General features: G+C 42.2%; 1 protein-coding gene across 3 annotated transcripts in view; it reads left to right on the top strand.

Annotated features, from left to right (window-relative positions):
* Sgpp2 (sphingosine-1-phosphate phosphatase 2) overlaps positions 1-22,776 on the top strand; it is a 69,891-nt gene that overhangs the window by 38,600 nt on the left and 8,515 nt on the right. For 2 of the 3 annotated variants that reach the window (XM_019205703.1, XM_019205702.1), the window contains one exon: positions 3,227-3,316. In XM_019205703.1, coding sequence (XP_019061248.1) covers positions 3,227-3,316 — 90 coding nt within the window. Of the gene's footprint in view, positions 1-3,226; positions 3,317-4,705; positions 5,383-22,776 lie in introns of those variants that run through there. The other variant, XM_033764659.1, reaches the window with a different exon arrangement.

A 22,776-nucleotide genomic window follows, 5' to 3' on the forward strand; every position in this document is an offset into this window, starting at 1 on the left:
GAGAGCGGAATCTGTGCTCTCACTCTGTTCACAGCAGACACAAAGGGTTTATGAGCCTCGAGAGTGATCCTGCAGGGCACAGATCATTCCTCCAAATCCCCCTGCCAGACTCCCCAGGGCCGGGGGCAGAAAAGAATCTGTGCCCCAAATTACCCTCCAAGGATGCCTCTGTCCTGCTTCGGGCTCAGCTGTCAGCAGTGATGGCCCCAAATTGTTTCAGAACTGTCTAAATGAGGGGAGATTAGCAACCAGTGGCAAGAGAATTTCACTTACTATCTGCTTAGATGCTGATCGTAACACAACTTTTTAAAGCTGTGTTACTACTTCAATGAGGGTTTTTTTTTTTTTTTACTTTCTTTCTTTTTTCCTGGTTGTTTTCTTCTTTTGAGACATACTGCTTTAATTGTGTGCTTAATTGCATTTATTTTGCCTTTTAGCTGTTGGAAGTTGTACGTATCTCTAAATCCATCAGTCTTATAGGTAAATGGTGGTATTGTTTTGCCCAAGAATCAAGGAGCCCCGTATTCTGTGCTTGGCAGAGATGGGCCTGAGCCTGGGGTGATGGGACGAGGTCAGGACCAGTGCGGGGCCTCTCTTCTCCCTCTTAGGGTTCTAGCTGGCCCCCTGGAGTGACCTCCATTCTCTAATGGACAGGGACTCTTACAAGGATTATATCTGACCCGATACAGTCATGACAATGTAAGTCATGACAGTGACTTACTTCTGTGCCCTGCTAGGATTAAAGAGGGTTGGAGCTCTCAGCACCATCAGAATCCTCATAACGCCGGCTGCTGGGCTCTGTGGTCCCCACTGTCCCGCCAGACGTGGTGGATTGAGCACCACCCAGGCTCCAAGGGTTGCTCTCTAGTACCAGAGAGATCTGCAAGAGTGCTGTTACTCTGGGGAGAAAGCACTGAGGGGCAGCAGGCTAGAGGGGTGGAAAAGTAACAATGGCGGTGATGACAACAGCCGCTGTCTAAACTCTCCTTTTTACAATCAGTCCCGCCTGCAGTATCCAGTGTTTGCAGGCCTCGTGGGGAGTCGGTACATGGGAATAACGCATCTTGATCCCCATCTTCATCCCTTTTCCCTCCTCTCCCTCCCCTCCATTTCTTAATCCCCTTCCCCTTTGAGGAAGACCTGTCTCCCCACTTCCTACTGTCTGAACCACTCATTCCTCCTTAAAATAGTCTTTTGGGTCACATGACACACTGGTTTTCATAAGGTTTGCATTGTGAATTCCTTTTCTGTTTGATTTTTAATGATAAATATGCAGTCTGCCAAAAAAAGTATACATCAAAAAACATATACATATTTTAATACTAAATTCATTGAGACATCATGAGACTAATGCAATACTTTTGACCTCTACAATGACAAATGGTGGCCATTAGCTTCCAGGCATTTATTAGTACGGCAAACTGCGTGTGTATACCTTTTTTTGGCAGATTCTGTATTTAGCTACTTATGTTATTTTTGAATACACAGCTCTATATAACGTATTTATTTGAGCCAAATGCCCAAAATTTAACTGCAGAATATATTAATTCATTAATTTTTAACACATTTTGATTAAAATCTGAGATTCAGTCAATGACAAATCTCAAGAGAAGCTGGGTGTGGTGGCACATGCCTGTAATCCCAGCTACTTGAGAAGCTGAGGCAGGAGGATCACAAGTTTGAGGCCAGCCTGGGCAATTTAGCAAGACCCTGTCTTAAAATTAAAAAAAAAAAAAAAATTAAGAAAAAACATGCAACCAGATGTCATACTCACATCTTACCTGGGAAACAACACACCAGACTTGGAGATGTGGCTTCCAGTTCTAACTCTGTCACTGTCTGTGCGGCCAGTCACTGCCCTCTCTGAGCCCCGGCTCCTGCTATCAGGATCAAGTGGAATGAGTGTGGGGAAAAGCCACCTGTGATAAAGTTCAATACTAATGTAATTAATTATTGTGCTTTGGGGAGCTGATAATAGAACGCATTTCACAGGATCGTGTGAAGATCAAGTGGCAGAGGGACAGTAGAGCACTTTTCATGGTATAGACAGGCCGTGCTGTTTTCTGTGTTCTCACCACTGCGGAACACTTCAGAAGTAGTGGCTCATAGTAGCCCCCCAAGCAGAGGGACTGTATCTCCACATCGTGCTTATGAGCAGAATATGAGTGTCCCTTCTGATGCTCAGCATCAGCCAGAGTCCTCCAGCTGCGGTCTCTGCCCAGCAGCAGGGTGCCGAGGTCTGCGGAGTCTGGACTATTGCTTTAGCGTCTGTGCCCACATTTTCCCTTCAGAAGGAGAGGTTATTCAGTGAGACTTTTATTTATTTATTTTTTTTTTATTTTTTGGTTATTTGAGACAGAGTCTCACTATGTAGTTGAGAATGACCTAGAACTCAATGTGTAGCCCAGGCTGGTCTCGAACTCCCAGCAATCCTCCTGCCTCAGCCTCCCAAGTGCTGGGATTACAGGATCAGTGAGACTTTTACACTCTAGCACTGGCCATCTACACTGTTTCTTCAAAGTGTTTATTTTTTGAGTTCTAACTAAAGAATAGATAAAATAAGAATCATTTACTACAGCACACCTGCCAGGACAGGGGTGGTGGGAGAAGCCTTAGATCCAAGCTCTGCTTGTTGCTCACCTGTTCGTAAGCTGGGGAGCTTCCTCACACAGCTGTGTTCCTAGGCCCCTTGCCCTTCACTTTCTTCTGTTCCTTCATGTTTAAAATGTCTTCAGATACTCTTAAGTGATATAAATGCAACACACATGTGCAGATGCCGAATAGTTTCTCTACTGTGAGAAACTGAATGTGTAAAAAGGGACCAAAAGGTATCACAGATAATGTGAAATGGGGAGAAAAGGGACAAAAAGGAAGGGGAAGTGGGAGGGGTAGGGGAAAAGAAAGAAGCGAATGGAATTAATATGAGAAAATGGAAAAAATGGAAGCAAAGTCTTTGCAGATAGGGAGGGAAGGGTTGAAGGGAGGGCAGGGGAATGGGGAAAAAATAAGAAGAACCAAGATGGATTATGTAAAGGTACAAATTTCCCCCGAGTGTCATTATATTATATACATGAAATGTACCAATTAAGTTTAAAAATGTCTTCAGATAGTAGATTGTAAGATGCAGACTAGGAATGAGAGTGTAATAAATCCTTTTCCCACCTCCGGGCCCCATCGTATGTGTCAGCGCGTGATCTGATTTCCTTGTTGTCTCTTCTCCCCGCAGTACCCTTTTGTTTTGGGACTGGTGATGGCTGTGGCGTTTTCTACCATGGTGTGTCTCAGCAGGCTCTACACCGGGATGCACACGGTCCTGGTAAGGCTGTGCGGGCGGGGCGGGGGTGGTGGCGATTGAGTGCTCATACTTCCTCATATTCCTAATTTGTGAAGTCATTTGCACGTGTAACTATATCCCCCACCACACACACACCCCCGGTCAGGGAGTGAAGCGATTGCATCAGGGTGCAACAGTAACGCATGGTGAAGAAACCATCAAGGAGGTAGCGCTAAGTAGATCCTGAAGACTTTGCCGATGGCTGGAATGACAGAGGGGATCCAGGTAATTTCTTTCTGTGTCGGCTAACCGTGGAGGCAAGCAACTCAGGACACTCAGCGTCGAGGGTGTGAGTGACGGGAAGAAGTCCTCACTACGGTCCTCAGGAAGGCCGGCGGGGGCGGAGATCTCTACGTCTTTGCAGGCCAAGCTCCGCTGCTCGGGGGAGCTCAGGCACGTGGAGCCCCTTCTCTCAGTGCTGTTTTTGTCTGGAGGTGGTGGAGGGAACAGGGAGACATATCTCTGTTTAAAGGTCCTTCACCCGTTCTTTTACTATCTTAGGAGTTTTTTTCCGGGGCTGTTAAAGTGGGCACGGTTAAAATTCCTTGAAAACACAAATGTCCCGTTCATTACCCAGGTGCAGACAAGCCCTGAAGTATAAGGCCCATCTCGGTTCCTCACAGGGGCCCTCACCGTCTTCACACAAGAAAGAAACGGGCCCCGGGGCACTGAGTTCATTTTACTGGGGAGCTCCAAGATTCACACCAGCCAAGGAGCTCTGGGGAGGCCATCCCCCCGGGACCTGCTCGTGTCGCTCTCACCAGGGTGCCAACTGTGGGTGTGGGTGATTGTGGAAAGGTAGAGGGCGGTTACCGCGAGTAGAGTCAAGGACCCTGCAGACCACAACTGCAGCAGGAGAGGCCTCGGGAGACACAGAAAAGGCACTAAACCTAATGAATGCCCAGAACTCAGTAATTGAGGTCAATAATTTCAATACAACTTTTCCTATTTTTGTTAGCATGTGTGATACACAATAACTGCATTCCTCTTGGGGAATTCATACATATACATTCACATCTTAATCATTTTTACTTTCCCTTCTCCTCTGCCCTCCTGTCTCTCTTCACCTCCAGATCCCTTCCCATCTCATCACAGTCAACCTCCCTGTTTCCTATCATCTGTCTCTTATTATGCTCTTTAAATTATTTATCTTCTGGGTTTCTTATAAAAGAAAAACCATGCAATATTTAAGCTTGTGTGTCTGATTTATCTCACTTACTAGTACGGTCTCAAAATGCATCGGTTTTCTTATTCACCCAATTTTTCCTTCTTCGTGGTTGAGTAGTACTCCATTGTATACACATACCATATTTCTTTTGACCATTAGAATACAAAGTAATACATTTTTTTTAAAAAATCAAAATTCCAAAAAATTTCATGTTGAACAAAATAAGGCAAGATCTGACCGTGAATTTTCATAGCCTAACTCACATAATCCAGGGCCCAACTTGGGTACTATTTGGGTAAAATGGGATCCCGGATCTTGGAAATAGGAAAGGAGAAAAAAGAGTGGGTTTTGCTATTCTACACGCCAAGGTGTGTCCTTGCTGTGCCTATTCCATCCCCTGGTGAGGAGGGCATTTGCTACTCACTGTACCACATTACAAATTCTCTCCAAGTACATCTGCAGACTTCAATGTGGAATTTGGTAGAACTTTCTTGAGTGATTTGACGTGTCTTTTATCTGGCGTTACTTTATAATTTTTATACTTTTTCATAAAAATGATCTTGGACGCCCAGGTAAAGTTAAAACCAAAGTAAACACAAGAATTTGAAGCTACAGAAGTGAATAAAAGAGCACGCAAAATCCATCTCAATTAAAAAAATGGCTACATTTTTCTTTTTCTTTTTAAAGTGGGTTATGGAGATTGAGAAGCATATATTTGTGGAAAGTAAAGTCTCTTGTCTGGATGCAAGGAATCATTACAACCTTTCTCTCTCTTTTTCTGTTTTGTTTTTGTTTGCTATTGGGAAATGAACCCGGGACCTTCTTGTTGTCCTGCGAGAGCCTGCTCATGGAACAAGGTTCAGGAGCTCGGACTGGGAGGGTAAGGTGCCGAATCACCAGGCAGACTCCCGGGAGGTTTCTGGAAAGCTTCCGCTTTATTCAGGAAATGCACAAGCTTGTATAGGGAACCGTGGGGGAGGAGCATGGGAGGAGCATTTAACATTTGGTGATATCTTATTGGAGGCACAGTGGAGTGATTTTTCTTGGACAAGGTGAAGGAGTCACAACTACGGGAGGAGGTGTAGCATGTTGGACCCAGCATGTACGCACTTAGGCGAGTTAGCTCAGCCTTAGCAACGCCTTTGAGTTAGCTCAGGAGACAGGAGTGCAGCGCACCTGGCCCAGCCAGGCTTGAACTTCTCCCACACCTTCTCACTGAACTACATCCTCAACTCCTATTTATTTATTTAGGCACGGTCTCACTATGTCACTAAATTGTACCAACTGGGCTGGAGGTGATGATCCTCCTGTCTCAGCTTCCCTGAGCGCAGATGATGGGCCTGCACCACTACAGTGGGGTATAGACAGATTAGAGCATCTGTCCCAGAAGAAATTGGCACACAGCAACTCTTCCTCCCACCCCCACCCCATCCCATTCCACTGTCAGGGACAGAGGCTTCTTTCACACTCATGGTTTTCAGGATTTTGGATCCTACCTTATGTTTAGGCCCCAGTGTGAGTCAGGCTACAGCCCCAGATCATGGCCCAGGACACCTTGGTACATAATTTCTAGTAGCAGGAGGGAATGGTTGGTTTTAACAGTGAATGGGAGGTAAATTCTAGATTCGTGGTCCTCTTTGTTCAACAACTTGTCAACTCCTGTAGCGCTAGGTTTAGCACCAGATCTTGGAGATGCCAAAGCATCAGAGACCTCTGCAGCACGCTCTGATCTCCTGCTCAGTACTATGGTACAAAACTGAGAAAAAAAAAACCCTAAAACACAGAACTAAAGAAACAGAGAAACTGGGGATACAGGACGACCAATGCTGCTACAAACAGCAAAGGTGCTGGTCAGTCCATGCCACTGATTTTCATGGGTAATCAGATTGCAGTGAAGGGAAGTTCAGTCATGCAGTTGCTATGGATACCAGTGCAAGCAAAGCTTGTAAAGGACAAGACAAGCATTCTTGAATTAGGAACAGAGTAGACAAAACATGGGAGTATAGTTACAACCTTGCCATTCTAGTTAGGGTTTGAATATGAGCATGGAATTTTGGGTGCGAGTGACTTTGACCTTGGCACATAGGCTTTCTCCAGATTCGCTTCTCAAAACAAGCCAATTGTGGGGTTGACTCTTTACAGACAGCACTGCTTACACACCTCGGGCATAATCAATATTTCCCCTACATCAAAGAAGACTAACCTGCTCCACCCTCCTGGGTCTCCGCATCTATGGGGGGAGGTAGAGGTATATGCTGCTGATAACCCATACAGTGAATGCCATAATCATAGTGGAACAGCTTGGCTGAGCCAAGTAAGGGTAACATGTCTCTTTCCCACATCCCTTGCAGGCTCCAGGAATTGCCAGGCGTAGTGCTCTCGGCCCTGGCTGGATTTTTGATCCCATTGGAAGCTTTTAAAAATATTGGGAGATTTTGTATATCCATGTTCATAGCAGCATTATTCACCTTACCCCAAAACTAAAAGCAATGCAAGTGTTCATCAACAGATGAGTAGATAGACACAATGTGATATGTGTGTGTAGTGGAATATAATGCAGCCCTAAAAGAAAGAAAATTATGATACGTGTCACAACGTGGATAGCCATCAAAGATGTGTTAACAGAAATGAGCAAATCTTATATGATTCTATAGTTACATTAACAGGTGGTATTTAATCCCAGCACTTTGTAAACTGAGGCAGAATAGTAAGTTAAACCCCAGCCTGGACAACTTAGCAGATTGTTTCTGTCTCAAAATAAAAAATAAAAATGAAAAACAGCTGGGGATGCGGCTCAGTACAAAAGCCCTGGGTTCAGTCCCTAATACTATAAAAAAGCAGGGGGAGTTAGCAGAATGGTAGATATCAGACTGTGGTGCTTCCTCCCAGAGCCCACCGCAGTACTGCAAACTACAAAATGGTTAAGGTGGTCAGTTTTATGCCATGTATATTGTCTTGCTCACTTTCTTGTCACTGGAGTGTAAGACCAAACACCCACAACTTGAAGGAGGAGAAGTTTACTTGGCTCCAGTTATAGAAATGTCAGTCCTTGTATGGTGGGAGATGAGGGAAGGGCTTGGGCGGAGGGAAGCTGCTCACCTCATGGCCGCCAGGAAGCCGAGTGAGGGGAGGCATGGCAAAGGGCAATGAACCCTCCCGGGTCACGGCCACGGTGCCAGCTTCTTCTGACCTGACCCCACCTTCTCACAGCAAGTCAGCCAGAATGCTGTCATAGTCTGATCCCCTTCCAAACCACAACATGTATTTTACTGTTAATAAAGCATGCTCTTTATTTATAATAAAATATAATTTTTTTAAAATTTAAAACTTGGGCTGGGGAGTCCCGCTGTGTGGGATGTGCTGGCAGCTTCCTGGTTGAGTTGCCTGTGCAGACAGGGCTGAGCACCTTGGGTGGGACTGACGTCTGTAATCCTCTAGCCTGAGGCAGGGCATGCAGCTGAACAACACCAGGTTAGAAGGCGGTGGCAGGAAGGTGAGAATTGCAGCATAGGGACCCACAGTGTCTGGGTCAGGGACTCATTAGCCTGTGATTCTCTTGGGTTCTCTCTGTTGTGCCCCTGAGAAGACTGAGTGAGGAGTGTTTCCCTGAGAGATCTCTAATTGGTAAAGACTCCAGTGCTGTACAAATGCCGCCCCAGGGGTTTAGGCCAGGCAGGAGTCAGCCTGTTTGGACAGAGCTGTGACTGGCAGCAGGTTTAAGGTTAGAGTTGGCGGGTGGGAGTGGCAGTTCTCCAAACTAAAGCGCCACTGGTTAAGAGAAGAGGATGGAAAAAAGCCCAGCGATGCACTGTCTCCTGCTACATCGTGGCATTTTCCAACCCTTTCCAAGGATCAAAAGCTGGACATGAAATTATGTTTGTATTTGTGGGAGAAGGAGGCAATAGATGAAGGAGGCTGGTCACACTGTATTTGTGATGCCCTGAATCATTCATCCACACAGTGCCAATTGTAAATCCTTCACCGGATAAAGCAATCATCCCAAATATATTAACAATAAAATTAGCCAGAACGTGCATTGTTAGGTTCATGGATATGAGAACTCCGAACAAATAGTGAGTGGTTTGTTCCCCCCATTATTTTGATGTGAACTAGCTGAAAGGTTGCTCTGCTTTATTGTCTCCAAATTGTTTGATCTGTGAATAATTGTGTAAATATTAGGTTTTATTTGCTTACTTGTGTATATTTTTCCCTAAGTATTGCTTTAGTTTTGGTTGGAGCTGGAGAACATTGAAAAGGCTTTTCAAATATCAAATTATCTGCAAACCATACAAAACTCTGTTCTGGCTTTGGACGACAGCATTTTTTGGTTTGTTTTTCAAGCTGTTTGAAACCACTTAAAAAAAAAAAAAGAACCTTACTTTATAGTGCTTTGCTCAACATGAGGAAAGAGCTCACTGTAATATAAATTATACCCTCGCAAGCATTACTTTCTGTTATACCCTACTGGGCGAGTTTGTTACTGAGATAAAAGGGGACTTATTTGTGTTTCTCAGCATCAATCACCACGTTATTATGTCCATTGTTTTCTCTTTACCCTGGAGACAAAATATTTTTACCCTTTCATAAAAATAGAGAATTATTTCTGGTTTCAAAAGTAATAAGCACCCATGGCAAAACATTCAAACTCTCTCATTTTAAAAGATTTTTTAAAAACAAAATAAATCATTACTACTTAACAGGAGAAGTTGTGACAGGCATGGTCAGGGTGCTGCGAAGGGAGGCTGAAGGCATTTCATGTTTCTGTATGCATTGGATTAAAATTAGGGCTTAGCACAATTCCTAGGGAGCACTGCCTGTCGTGTGTATTCCAGACAGCAAGCACACACGAATTAAATTTTTACCTCCTGTCCCAGTACCATCCAAATAACTACAGCTGTGGGGTAGATTTGGTGTGTTGTGGAAGAGTGGGACCAGCAGGCTCGTGCGTGCTTTAAGCCTAGGAAAGGACGCATATGTGTGTGTGTGTGTGTGTGTGTGTGTGTGTGTGTGCGGGGACTTTTGATCCTAGTGGCTGCAGTGAGTAGGAGAGGCCTCTGGTGACCGACTGAGAGCCCAGAGCAGCTGTCACTGGGGGTCAGGTAGCTCATCTCAGTGAGAAAGATTCAGGGTTGTCCTCTCACCCCCATGTTGTCCAAGACAGAGCTCGGGTAAGTGGTTACTGTCTGGGTGATGTTGGGAATGGGCCCACTTTTCCCACATGAATAAAAACATTCAGGGGCAGAGCCCAGATGTGGGCTCCAGCATTCCCGTGCATTGTAATTTGGTTGCTAGGTGGGCCCCAGGTGCTGGTACTGTAAGGAAGAAAAAGGGATTTGATGAGCTTTCCATGAGGCTCACCTGAGAATATTTCTTTCTTGTAATAGGCCCTTGCTTTTTGGATTATCTAGTGTGCCGTAGTTTTATGGAAGGTGAAGTTTTTCTGCAAGCTTATCGATGCCTCTACATGGAAAAAAAATACAGCTTTCAAAATTTGTGAAGTTAACTTTTGGAAAAACAAACTTGACCTTTCATTTATTCACACCATTTTTAAATTAAACAGACAAGAATTAAGCTGTATTCAGTCTCAACCAGAAGCAATGTTTAAATCATTTTTTAAAAAAGATTCACATCTTTGGCTCCTTGGGAAAAACATATTCTTCCCAAATTCTTCGCTTGTAGCTGCTGTCATTGTGCGTTTACAATGTAACTGGCGTGTGTTGCACTTGCACTTGGTTTTCATTTGCAACCTTCGAAGTTGTTGCTGTTTTGTCATTTTGCCACACTGGAGCGTCAGAAGGAAAAGGAGGTAAAATGATTTACCATGATTTCTTTTTTCTTTTGTTTATTTGTTTTTTGTCTTTGAGCACCAGAGATCGAATTCAGGACCTTGTGCTTACCAGGCAGGCATTGATCTGCTGAGCTAAATCCCTGGCCCTAAATTTTTTTTTTTTTTTTTTTTTTTTTTTTTTTTTTTTTTTTTTTTTTTTTTTTTTGTACCAGGGATCAAACTCAGGGCCTTGGGCTTGCAAGGCAGGGTCAGAACCACTGAGCTAAATCCCCAGCATGATTTCTTAACTAAACCTTGGAACCTGAGAATAAAGCCAGGTGTGTGTGTGTGGGGGGATGTTCAATTTGGTTTTTGAAACAAAGTTCCACTGTATAGTCCAGAATGGCCATGAACTTGCTATACAGCCCAAGATGGTCTCAAACCCAAGGTCTTCCTTGCTGTGATTACAGATGTGCACAGGCCCACTGTAAAGTCCCTCTCTCTCTCTCTCTCTCTCTCTGTCTCTCTCCTTGTTTTAGAGACAGAGTCTCACCATGCAGCTCAAATTGCAGTTCAGACAGGCCTCAAACTCGAGGTAATCCTCCTGCCTCAGCCTCCCAAGTGCTGGGATTACAGATGTGGACCACCACACCTAGATTTAAAGCCTTCTTTCTAAACCCAATTCCATTATAAGGAAAAATTTCAGTCTGCTTTAATAAAGTATTCAGTTTCCTGAGAAAGCATCTGTGCTCTTTAGAAGAACCCTACATAGTAAAGGTCAGGATTGCAAAGCAGGAAAAATTGCATGTCAAAAGTGAGGCCACTTTGCCATAGCCAGAAGCTCCCTGTATTCATGCTGCCTCAAGACCCATTTGGGAACATCAGAAAGAAGATAGCACTGCATATGTGTATAAACTTAAAATGGAGGAAAACACCTTTCTAGGCATGACAGTAATGTATAATCGCAAAAAGAAAAGAATTGACTGCATGTATTTTAAAAACTTCTGTATAAAACAAAATTGCAAGTTGTCCCTGAAAGCATAAATGTAACACGGCTGGGGATTTAGCTCAGTGGTTCCGCTGCCTGCCTCACAAGCACAAGGTCCTGAGTTTGATCCCTGGTACCAAATAAATAAATAAATAAATAAATAAATAAATAAATGTTAAAAAAAAAAAAATAAAAAGGGTAAAAAAAAGAAAAAAAAAAAAAAAAAAAAAAAAAAAAAAAAAAAAAAATCTACCAATAACCAAGAAGTTTCTAGAAAAAAGAAAAGAAAGAAATTTAAATGTTCAATAATAACCAGAATCACCTGCATTTACAGGGATGTAATAGAAATATAAACAAAAGTGAACCATTTGAGTTTTGTTTTGTTTTGTTTTATACTACGGATGGAACTCGGGACCCTTGAGCTAAATCACTGGCCCAAGACATTCATTTTTAATTGTTGCCTGTGAAATTGGTAAAAATAAATAGTGGTCTGGGTGTATAGATAAGTAGTAGAGCATTTGCTTAACAAGTATGAAGTCTGGGTTCCGTCCCCAGAACCACAGTGAATGGATGAATGAATGAATGACAGTCAGTGTTAACACAGAGTTGAGTAAAGGGATATTCTCATAAGGGAACTTTTTTTGTCTTTGTCTTCAGTGCTAGGGACTGAGCCCAGAGAGAGCATCACACATGCTGGGATAATAACTTCCACTGAAGGGCACAACAGCCCTTTTCCTTTTACTTTGAGACAGGATCTCATTGAGTTGCACAAGATGACCTAAAACTTGTGATCCTCTTGCTTCAGCTTCTGGAGTAGCCAGGATTACAGGCATGCGCCGTCACACCTAGCTCATATAGAGATCTTTTCACGCAGTATGTACCCAAAACAGTAAAATGTATGATGCATACATTTTGACCTAAGAATTTTTTTTTCTAAAAGCTTGCCCTAAAAAATAATTCCACAAATCATAGAGACATTTGAATACAGTTGTGTTATTTAAAACAGCGCAACATGGGAAAAAACTTCAGGCGTGGCAGTTAGGATTCGCCCAGCTACTCAAATAGTATATCAAGATGTTCAGCTACCACATATTATGTAATCAGATATTTATTTATGTAGGATTTTTTATTACTAATCTCTAAAAACTAGAAACAACCCAGATGCCCTTCAACTGGTGAGTAATAAACAAACTACGGTTATAACTCAGCAATAATAAAAAGAAAACTCTTGGATGGGTCCTAGCACAGTGGTTTGCGCCTGCCTGGGAAGCGTAAGGTCCTGGGTTCAATCTCGGCTACCGAAAAAAAAAAATAAATAAATAAATAAAAAATAAAAGGAGAACTCTTGCCCACCACAGCCACACTGGGGATGCTGTCTGCTGTTTGATCCATCTCATTGACGTCTGGAGAGACAAAACTTCAGGGATGGAGAAAAGACCCGTGGTTGTCAGGCGTGGGGTGTGTGGGTGGGAGGCTCCTCTGTAAGGGCGCAAGAGAGTTTTTGGTGCGATGAGGCAGCTGATTCTGGCTGCTACCTGGCAGTGCCTTTGTCAAAACTCGTGGAACTGCGAGCCAGAAGCAGTGAATTTGGACGTATATAAATTTAATGCTTGTATCATAAAACAGTAGTCCTGTGAGATTTTCTGATGAGAAAAAAAATATATTCCTTGGGCAGTTTGTGACAAGTCTTCTGCGACCTTCTCAAAGCAAGACAATTTTGTATAAAGGTTCGTAAATGTTTCTGAAGTTAGAGAAACGGGTTTAATAATATGGAGCCGACACTGTACACTGGAGTAGAAAATAGAGCCCGCAGATGTTTTCATCTCTCCGGGCTCACCGTGCAGGGACTGGGAGGTTGGTGAGTGGGAGGCCACGGCTGTGGCTGCTCCCGCAGGACCAGCCTCGCTGCTTTCCTGCCTCCCACCTCACTGAGGGGAGGAGCAGACCCTGGCTGAATCCTGATTCCCCTCCACTTCGAGAAATGGAGAAATGCGAGCGCCAGGGTCCAGATGCTGGAGCCCTTAGTCCCACTGCTGTAACTTGGGTTCCCGTGGCTGCGAACAGCAGGATAGGTGGCGTCCCTTGCTCCAGGGCCCGTGGAGGAACCTAATTCCCAGAGGCACTGAAGAGTGTAGGGCTTTATCCTTCCACCCTCTCTACTTCAGCCTGGAGGTGTGAACTGATGCCTGTCGGTGACGACCACTCCTTCTCAATTTGGGACCCTTTCCTATTGTCTGCTATTTTCTCTTTGTTGTCCTAAGGGAATCTTTGCTTTCAGTAATTTCTTAGAACTGAACTTCATAGGGAAAATGGCATGAACACTTTGTCAACAACGACAAAGGCAAGACTATGGATTTCCTGATCTTTATTTCTTTTAATGTTAAAAAAATATTTCTGTTTCAGTCTGTAGATTAAAGGATACTTAAGAAAATTTTCAAAGTCCCTTAGGTCACACCGCGTTGAAGTACACATCAGCGAGCTGCGAGATAGGCATATGGTTGGAATATTCATGTCCCTTGGTCCCAATAAATTGTGAGTCCTGGAGGGTAAGAATCTTACTTTCTTCACTTTGGTGTGCCCCACAGTTCCTAGCAAGTTACCTGGCAGAAAATGAACAGTAAACATGAAGTGGATTGCAACCAATATTATCCATCATCTCTTGCCAAGCCTATTTTTCTCCCCTCATTGCTTTGCACTTTACTGAGTCAGATTTGACAAGACGCATCCACTTGTCTAAATGCTGCAATTACCACCGGAGGCCAGGCCAGATCACATGTCTAGGTTTCTTCAACATTTCTTGGTTTTGCCTTTGAGAATAAACTGTAACTTATGAAAAATGTGATCTGAAGTATTTTGCAGGACCAGATACCATGCAGGCATGGATGCTGGCTTTTGTACCTCTAATACTCCAACAGCGGGGTGCAGCAGGCACAGAGATGTCTGAGAAGTGGTCCTGCAGGGGGAGGGGGAGTAGCGTAAGACTCTGGGAGCTCTCTGAGGGGCCGTTCTTAGGAGGCAGGGCACACTGGTAATAATTCCTCAAGACTGGCTGCTCTATGCTTTGCTCATCTCATCTGGTAAATGAGACAACGATTTAGCCAGAGATGGAATAGGAAGTTCTTCAGTCCCTAGTGGCTGAGAATTTTATGATTACAGATCCTGCTCCCCAGCTCTTAGGTCTAGTGCCCGGAGATTAAGAAGCAATGTTCAAAGCCAAGTGTGGTGGTGCATGCCTGTACTCCCAGCGCTAGGGAAGCTGAGGCAGGAGGATCACCACAAGTTAAGGCCACCTTGGGCTACATACTACATAGCAAAATCCTGTCTCAAAGAAAAAAAAAAGAGCAATATTAGAGATTTACATGCACAAGACAAGAAATGTGGGATCTAATTCTAATTCCAGAGTCCCCACTTTTGGGGTTCAAAATAAGAAAATTTTAAACTAAAAACTTTTTATGTGTAGCACTCATAGAGAAAAACACACAAATAATAAAAGTGCAGGTGAATTAATTCTCAACAAAGTAAGACCTCATGGTGACCTCACATTAGGACACATAGCATTGACAACAGCTCAGAAGTCCTCTTACGCCCTCTGTGCTGCAACCCCCCAAGAGAGCCTTCTCTCCACGTCTCTGGCTCCATAGATTAGCTGAGCTCCACACACCGCACATGCACTCATGTAGTGTGATTTCTTCTGCTTTGAGCTTCTTTGACTCCCTATTATGTTTGTAGAATCTACCCACATTGTTGTATGTACCTGTAGATCATTAACTTCCGGGTGTATAATATTCCATCACGTGACTATGCACACCTCTTCTGTCGATGAATACTGTATTGTTTCCAGTTTGAGCCTATTGTATGACGCTGCTCTGATCTTTATGGTACACGCCCTTTAGAGCAAATGTGTATGTCTTACTCTTGAGTAGGACTGTAAAGGTAATAAGGCATGCCTGTGTTCAGCTTTAGTTTCTACCTTTGTGTTTTCCACTCTTGCCAGGAGTGTATAGAATTTCTGGTCAGCCCTTTCATCTTAGCCATTCTAAGAGGTGACCTTAGTACCTCATTTGACTTCAGTTTATGTGAATAATGACATCCGGCCCCTTTTCATATGTTTATTGACCATGTAGACATCCTCTCTTGTGGGCTACTTGGTGGTCTCATGCCTACTTTTTTTTTTTTTATTGGATTACTTGTCTTTTCTTTACTGATTCTTCAGTGTATCGCTGATCAGATATATGTGTTGTGAATTTCTTTTGCCACTTTGTGGGTTACTTTCTCATTTAATGTTTTTGTTTTGTTTTATTTTGCTTGTTTGCTTGTTTTATTTTATTCATGGTGCTGGGGGTCAAACCCAGGGCCTTTACACTGAACTACATCCCTCGTCCTTTTTTTATTTTTTATTTTGAGAGTGATCCTTGCTAGATCACTAAGTTGCCCAGGGCAGGAAATAGTGCCTCACTCTCCCACGGTGCTAGGATTACAGGCTCACTCCACCGTGTTACTGGTATTGTTTGGTGAACAGAAGCTTCTAATTTTAAGATGTTTTTCGTTTGTTTGTTTGGTACCGGGGATTGAACTCAGGTCCTTGTGCTTGCAAGGCAGGCCACCGAACCGCTGAGCTAAATCCCCAGCCCTCGCTTCTAATTTTAATACAGTCTGATTCATCAATCTTCACATTTTGGTTAAAACCTGTTGCATCTTATTTTAAATATTTTTGCCTACCACAAGGTCAGGAAGATATTCCTTTATATCTGAGAAGTGTTATTATTTTTTATATCTGCCATCTACTTGAAATGAATTGAGTGATTTCATCTTTATATGCAAATACCCAATTTATGAGGCATCATTTATTGAAAGGATGATCCTCTATCCGTGTACTGTAGTAACAACTTTGTCACAAGTCAAGTGACCATTTCTCTCTAAGTACGTACTCTGTATTCCTTTTCCCTTAGTGCCCTTGTCCATCTTTCATGCCAATGTCGCTGTCATATTTACGGAAACTTTGCATTGATGTCAGGTAGTAAATGCCCTCTAACTTTGTTGTCCTCTAAAATTATCTTTCCTATTCTTGTCTTTTGTATTTCCATATAAGTTTTGGAATCAGCTTGTAGTGTTCTCCAATGCTGGATTTTTATTGGATTAACTCCAACGTGTGGACCTGTTTGGGAAAACCAGCATCCTTTGCAGAACTGAGTGTTCCAGTACAAGGGCATAGTGCATGGTAGTGTTTAGTTTTCTGTGCATAGCTCTTGCAAGCACCATACTGCAGATGTCGTCCTAAGTATTTGCCCTACTAAGTGCCATTCTAAGTGATTTAAATATACTAAGGACTTCATAGGGTTGGTAACAGCAATACTAGGAGGGAGATCCTAGGTCCATTTTTACAAATGAGGCAGAGGGGGTAAGCAAACTGACCAAAGTTATATAGTTGACAAGAGACTGACCTGAGATTGAAAACAGGCAGTCAGACTTCAGAATCCATGGTTCGTTTTGCTTTTTTGGTGCCAGGGTTTATACACAGAGTCTCACACATGCTAAGCACATGCTCTACCACTGAGCTTCACAGCCAGCCCCTCCATGCTTTTAATTATAATTCTATGTACTATGTCTCTCGATGTTTATGGATGCATTTAATAGAAAACATACTAAAAGTCCATCAGTCGGACCGAGTTAAATGAAATATGGTATTTCCACAAAGTGGAATATTACGCAGCCCCTAAAATAGTTCTGGGGCTAGAGCTCAGTGGTAGAATATTTCTCTGGCACAGACAAGGCCCTGGGTTCAAGCCTCAGGACCATGCACATACACACGTGATTCTGTTTACATAAAAAGATGTATTGTATTCTTAATGAAGAAAGCATGTTCTAGAACAGCTAGTGCTGCCATTGTTTGTAATACTGTGGGGGGTTAGTAATGGAGAAAGAGCTTTAAATACACTTTTTTCAGACATAATGTTTATTTTCCTCAGTTATATAGTTATGGTTTAAAAATTTAAATTAAATTCATTTTTAAATCGATACTGAAGAGCATTTTTAATAATGAGTTTGACTTGTTATGACAAAAGCAACAAAGCTGTTTTAATGGATAGAAACTGTCTTATTCCCTAAGTGCTTTTTTTTGTTTTCTGTTTTTGTTTAGTTTAGTTTAGCTTTGTTTTTGTGATACTGGGGCTTTCACACTGAGCTACATCCACAGCCCATTATTATTATTATATTATTATTATTATTAGTAGTAGTAGTAGTATTAAATACTGTGACAAGGTCTTGCTAAATTGATAAACTTCCCAAGCTGGGTTCTGACTTGTGATCCTCCTGCTTCAGCCTCCCATGTAGCTGGGATTATAAATGTGCATTACCACGCCTGGCTCCAAGTGTATTTCTTGAAAAGTAACCACCAATTAAAAAGAAAAGCATAATGGCTATTGAATCATTGAATAACTAATTATTCAAGCTCTATTGTTATTTACATATGGAATTTTAAAAGAGAAGGGAGATTTTAGATTTTGATAGAAAATTACTCTTCTTTCATTCATTAGGATTTATTTCCTTGCTCTGTGTCATTTTCTTTTCTTACACAGTGCAATGCACAATGTGGGTTTTTAGCCATCAAATAAATACATGGGCTCCAAAGAGCTTGTCTTTGGTCCTTTCATTGTTTGGAAATCAACTTTAAAACTTGAAAACTATTGATTTACCAAACTCTTCTTTGTCTTTGTAACCCTACCTCTCCGACCTGAAAAAGGAAGGAGACAGTTTTCAGTAGAATTAACTCCCGTCCTATCCTTCTCCGCGGTGCTGTCACAGAATGAGCCGTCCGCCTTAAGATGTGTGCGGAGTCGCTCTAAGCCGAGTCGCTTATGGAGAGGAATAGCAGAATCCAGCCCGGGCACAAAGGGGCAAAAGGACAGTTTCCCCAGCACCACCATCAGACTGCCTGAGAACTGGTCTCAGCACCCGGTGGGTGCTGTTGGGGATCTTATGAACACCAGCCAGGCACAGCAGGTGGCTGTAGAAGAGCGAAGTTGAGGGCTTGTTGTGTCCATGTTCTGAAAATCAACTAAAGGTCCAGAGCTTAACTTTGATCTCCGACACTTCCGGGGGTTATTGTTTATGTCTTACTATGGGAACACTCTTTAAACCTGCTCCCTGGGTGAGCAGATTGAAGGTGCCATCTATTTAGAGCACACGGGGCTTCCTGAAAGTGCTGTAATTGATTTGATTTTTTAAAGTACTGGTAGCGCCTGCTTTGCCAGTACAAGGTCCCGAGTTTGATCCCCCCCCAAAAAAAATATATATATGGAAGTTTTTATTCTTTTAAATGTGCTACAAGAAAAGCTCACCAGAAGCTCAGACGTGTCACACTTTGCTGGAAGACCCCACACCCGCCTGTGCGATTAGCAAGGCCCGATGGACTTCTGATATTCAAGGGTGTGACCTCCCAGGCCTCAGCATGACGCGGAACTTGTTAGAAATGTGGACTCTCAGGCCCCATCCCGACTTCCCAAATCAGTGTCAGCATTTAAAGAGTTCCCTGGTGGGTTTAAATGCAAGGTACAGTGTGAAAAGCACTCCAGCCATCTACACACACATCCCAGCAAATATAGTAACAATACCAATCAAATCTCAACCTGCAGGGGCGTGCTTCACAATCTGTTCCACTGAACATGACTCTCTCCTGTCCTCGGCTTGCTCAGAGGCCCCTCTGCCCACCCGTACTTGAGAACCACGGCCTACAGGCTAGATGGTTTCTTTTGTGTCTTCTAGCAGATTGCCCTTCCCTACACCTGTCATTCTTGAAAGCTGCTTACCAGTTGTCAGAGAGGGTGTTAGAACCTGCCTCAAGCTGGGGTGTTCTAGCGTCATTATCCTACAACCTGCCAAGTCCTGCCACTCATTGCAGTTAGAATCGGTCATATGAATGTGAATTATGGGTGGAGAAATTGTGTTCTTTCATTAAAAAATCTGCTGTTTGGACTTGTTAGATGCTGTAAAGCCATGAGAAGCAAGCGATTATTTTGTAAATCATGCTGAATAAGGAATAAAGTATAAACACATATACAATACCCAAATCTCTTTCTAATTAAGATTTGCATTATGAAAAGTATACAACAATACCTTATTATATCATCACCTTAAGCAACATAGTATCTTCCTTGTTTACATGTCTAGCACACCAGTGCCATTTAAAGGGACTATCCAAAGGAAAACAAGACTAAAACTGCCATTGTATTTTACATGAGATATGCATATTAAATCATCTAAGACAATTTTCTTTATAAATATTCAGTCATCTGAAAAAAACACTCATGATCGACCTCCAGGAGTATAATCTTTAACTGGTAAAATCATAACTCTTCCAAATATAAAATGAATATGTGTCAAAGATTTTATTCCACTCGTTAATTAATGAAAGTGTCAATATTAAATTTCATGAAGGAACCAGAGCATCCCTACAGCTAGTTTAACAAGGAACTAGTCCATCACTATTTCTGGGGTCTCTACAAACAGGCTCTGCATTCTGCAGGACAACAGAGGGTATCTCTTTCACTGAAAGACAGTTTTGTTTTGTCTCTGCCTGGACAAAACTCACCAAACTATCACATCACTGCACTAAGTCTGAGATTTTAGTCACTAATAAGTAGTGAATTGAATAAATACGTTTCCTTTTATAATTTTTAGGTGGTCTTTGCCCCCATATGATATTGAAATGAGGTTTTGCTTTGTGTCCATTTGTATAGAATTTCTCTGAACGCACTTACCGTTTTCTGTCCAAATGGGAACATAATTTCTACTGAAGCTGTGCTGACTTTCCAGGGGGGTGTTTGTTCTGGAAGTACAGAAGGTGAGAGCGGGTAGCCATAAGTTTCTACTGCCTCACCTGAGTATCCCCGGGGTTCAGTGAGTTTTCAGAGGGTTTTTTGACAGCCTTGTCTTCATCTCAGTGGCTTTCCATGCCAGGTGACCCTTAGTCCTAGACTGTGACAATACCGTGACATCTAAGGGGGCTCTGGAGACAGCTGTGCCATGAGAAGGAGGAGCTTCATTGACGGTGGCCACAAAAGGGATCCCATTCTGTCCCTCTACCACGTGGCAAGGCAACTGGCTTGCTTCCTTTGACGGAGCTCTGTGTGCTTCCATAGAAAATTAATATTTTGTGACTTATGCATTTGCTCTTCCTCCGCCTATACAAATGCTAATTACATAACTGGTAGGTTTCTCCCTGTAATCGTTGATATTCATATTCATGAACAGTGTTGCCTCCCTCTTGCCATTTGGCTGCTATTGAATCTCATCAGCATTATTCTCAGAAATCAAATTAATTCTGAGCTCACCTAGAAAAGAATCGATATTCTAAGTATGTCAACTAGGAAGCACTGACTGATCTATAAATGCAGTTATTTTGTAGAATAACTGCAGGGTTTGGGTTTCCTAGGGCTGTTTTAATGTCAGTGTCTGTTTGCATGCAAAGCATTCATGGCATCTGCAGAGAAGTGGGTCTTGGCTTTTACTCCCGCTCCTGGCTTCAGCTCACTCTGTGAAGGCAGCCAAGGGCGGACAAGGCCCTTCACACTCTCAGCAGGGGACCTGGCAGAGGGGAAGATGCCAGAATCATAGCGTTCTCCACACAAATAGCTCCAAGACCTGAATGCATTCTTTCCTAACAATTGAATGAATGGGTTTGTTCTGTCCCCTTCTTTTTAGCCAGCTAACCTTGCGTTGTGCTGGGCTGTTCAATAGCATTCTTCAGTGAAGATGTTTGGAGATAGAATGTAAATTTGTCGAGGTAAAACTGCATACGGGAATATGATGTGGGGTCAAAATTCACAAATTTAGGGAGTTCTCAGGGTTAGGGCGTGCTGTTAAAATTTCTAGAGACATTTACCAAAAAGAGGAGTGTTTTTGTTTGACCAAGAATAAAAACACTCTATTTATGTGTTTATACAAGCATTCACTAAAATGTGTTCTGATGCATGGGATAGCTTTATTAGCATTCTTTTCTGGACATTTTGGATGGTCTCTCCCCATCGTTTCCTGTAATGAGATGAAGTTCAAACTTTTATCTGAATACAAAATTTCATAACTGAAGATGAGAATAAGTGTAAGAATCAAAGGGATTTAAATAATTCTGCATTTTAATTTTAGAAAATGCTAGCTTTGTGCTGTTTTTTTTTTTAATCCAAATGCTTTTAAAGGCTGCATTTAAGCCTTGGATAGTAACTGAGCTAAAAGTTTATTATATTTCGAATGATGAGATCCTTGGGGTAGCTGGATAGCACTTGCAGAGTATCTTCTATGCCTTTATTTTTATACTTACTAGGCCAGGAAAAGTGACGTGTTGATTATCATGTACATTCTTGAAGGCGTCTCATTTTTTGTCATGATGAGAAAATTAAAGAAATCACTCCTATGTTAGTCTATTTTTAAAACATTCTGGCTTTAATATTTTGATTTTTCCCCTTGATTTTATTTTTATTATAATAAAAATAATAAGCATTAACTGTAGAACATTTGGAAAATACTTCCTAGCATAGAGAAGATAATCACCTGTATTATCTCAACATCTTCTAATCTTTTTATTTTCTCCTGACATTTCAGCCATACATACATGTATATATTTATATAAAATTAGGATCAATCTTTATATTCTACTTACTACATCTCATTTATGGTTACTTTGAAGCCATCAAAAATAAAATGAGGAGGTGGGGATTTAGCTCAGTGGTGTCGTGCCTGCCTTGCAAAAGCAAGGTCCTGAGTTCGATCTCCGGTATTGGGAAAAAATAAATAAAATGAGGTTGTAGACTTTTCTCCCTAGTATTGAAGATCAAACCCAGAGCCTCACAAATGCTAAGCAAGCACTCTGCTGCTGAGCTACATCCCTAGCTTTTTCACAGTTTGATTTTGGGGCAGAATCTCACTGAGTTGTCCAGCCTGGGCTCAAGCTTGTAATCTTCCTGTCTCAGCCTCCCAGGTAACTAGGATTACAGGTTGGGCCACCATGCTTGGCTAGAAATGCATCTTTTCAAATGGGAAATGTTCCTGCTGCAATATTAAATAAGAAAACAGTATGCATTTTATGTCACTCTTGCCTTTAGTAGCTTGATGACTTGATTGACCCCTTTCCAGGTTTCTTATTTCTATGATGCATGTTCCATTTCTCTGCTGCTTTTGCTTTCTTGGGTCCTTTGATGTTTATGTAAAGGAGCAAGTGTTCCTTTTGGGACTTAACTGATGGAAGTTGAAATAACCCAAGGATCATCTCTACAGGGAAACATTTGGGAGCAGTTTTACTATCTTTTGATTATTTTCTTAAAATCAATTCCTAGGATGGAGATACTGGCTCTCAGTGTACTTTGTATTTTAATTATCTTCTTTGGCGAGGATTTAGATTTGTTTCATTTTGTTGGTAAAGGATATTTATTCAGCCACTTTTGCCCCAGGTCTTTTCCTTGCTATGGTTTCCACATCATGATCTTTACCCTTTCTTTATATTTTTTCTCTATATTTCATCTCCTCCCCGA

The sequence above is a fragment of the Fukomys damarensis genome, unplaced genomic scaffold (genome assembly GCF_012274545.1).
Source record: "Fukomys damarensis isolate Sample0158 unplaced genomic scaffold, DMR_v1.0_HiC HiC_scaffold_16, whole genome shotgun sequence".
Lineage (NCBI taxonomy): Eukaryota > Metazoa > Chordata > Mammalia > Rodentia > Bathyergidae > Fukomys > Fukomys damarensis.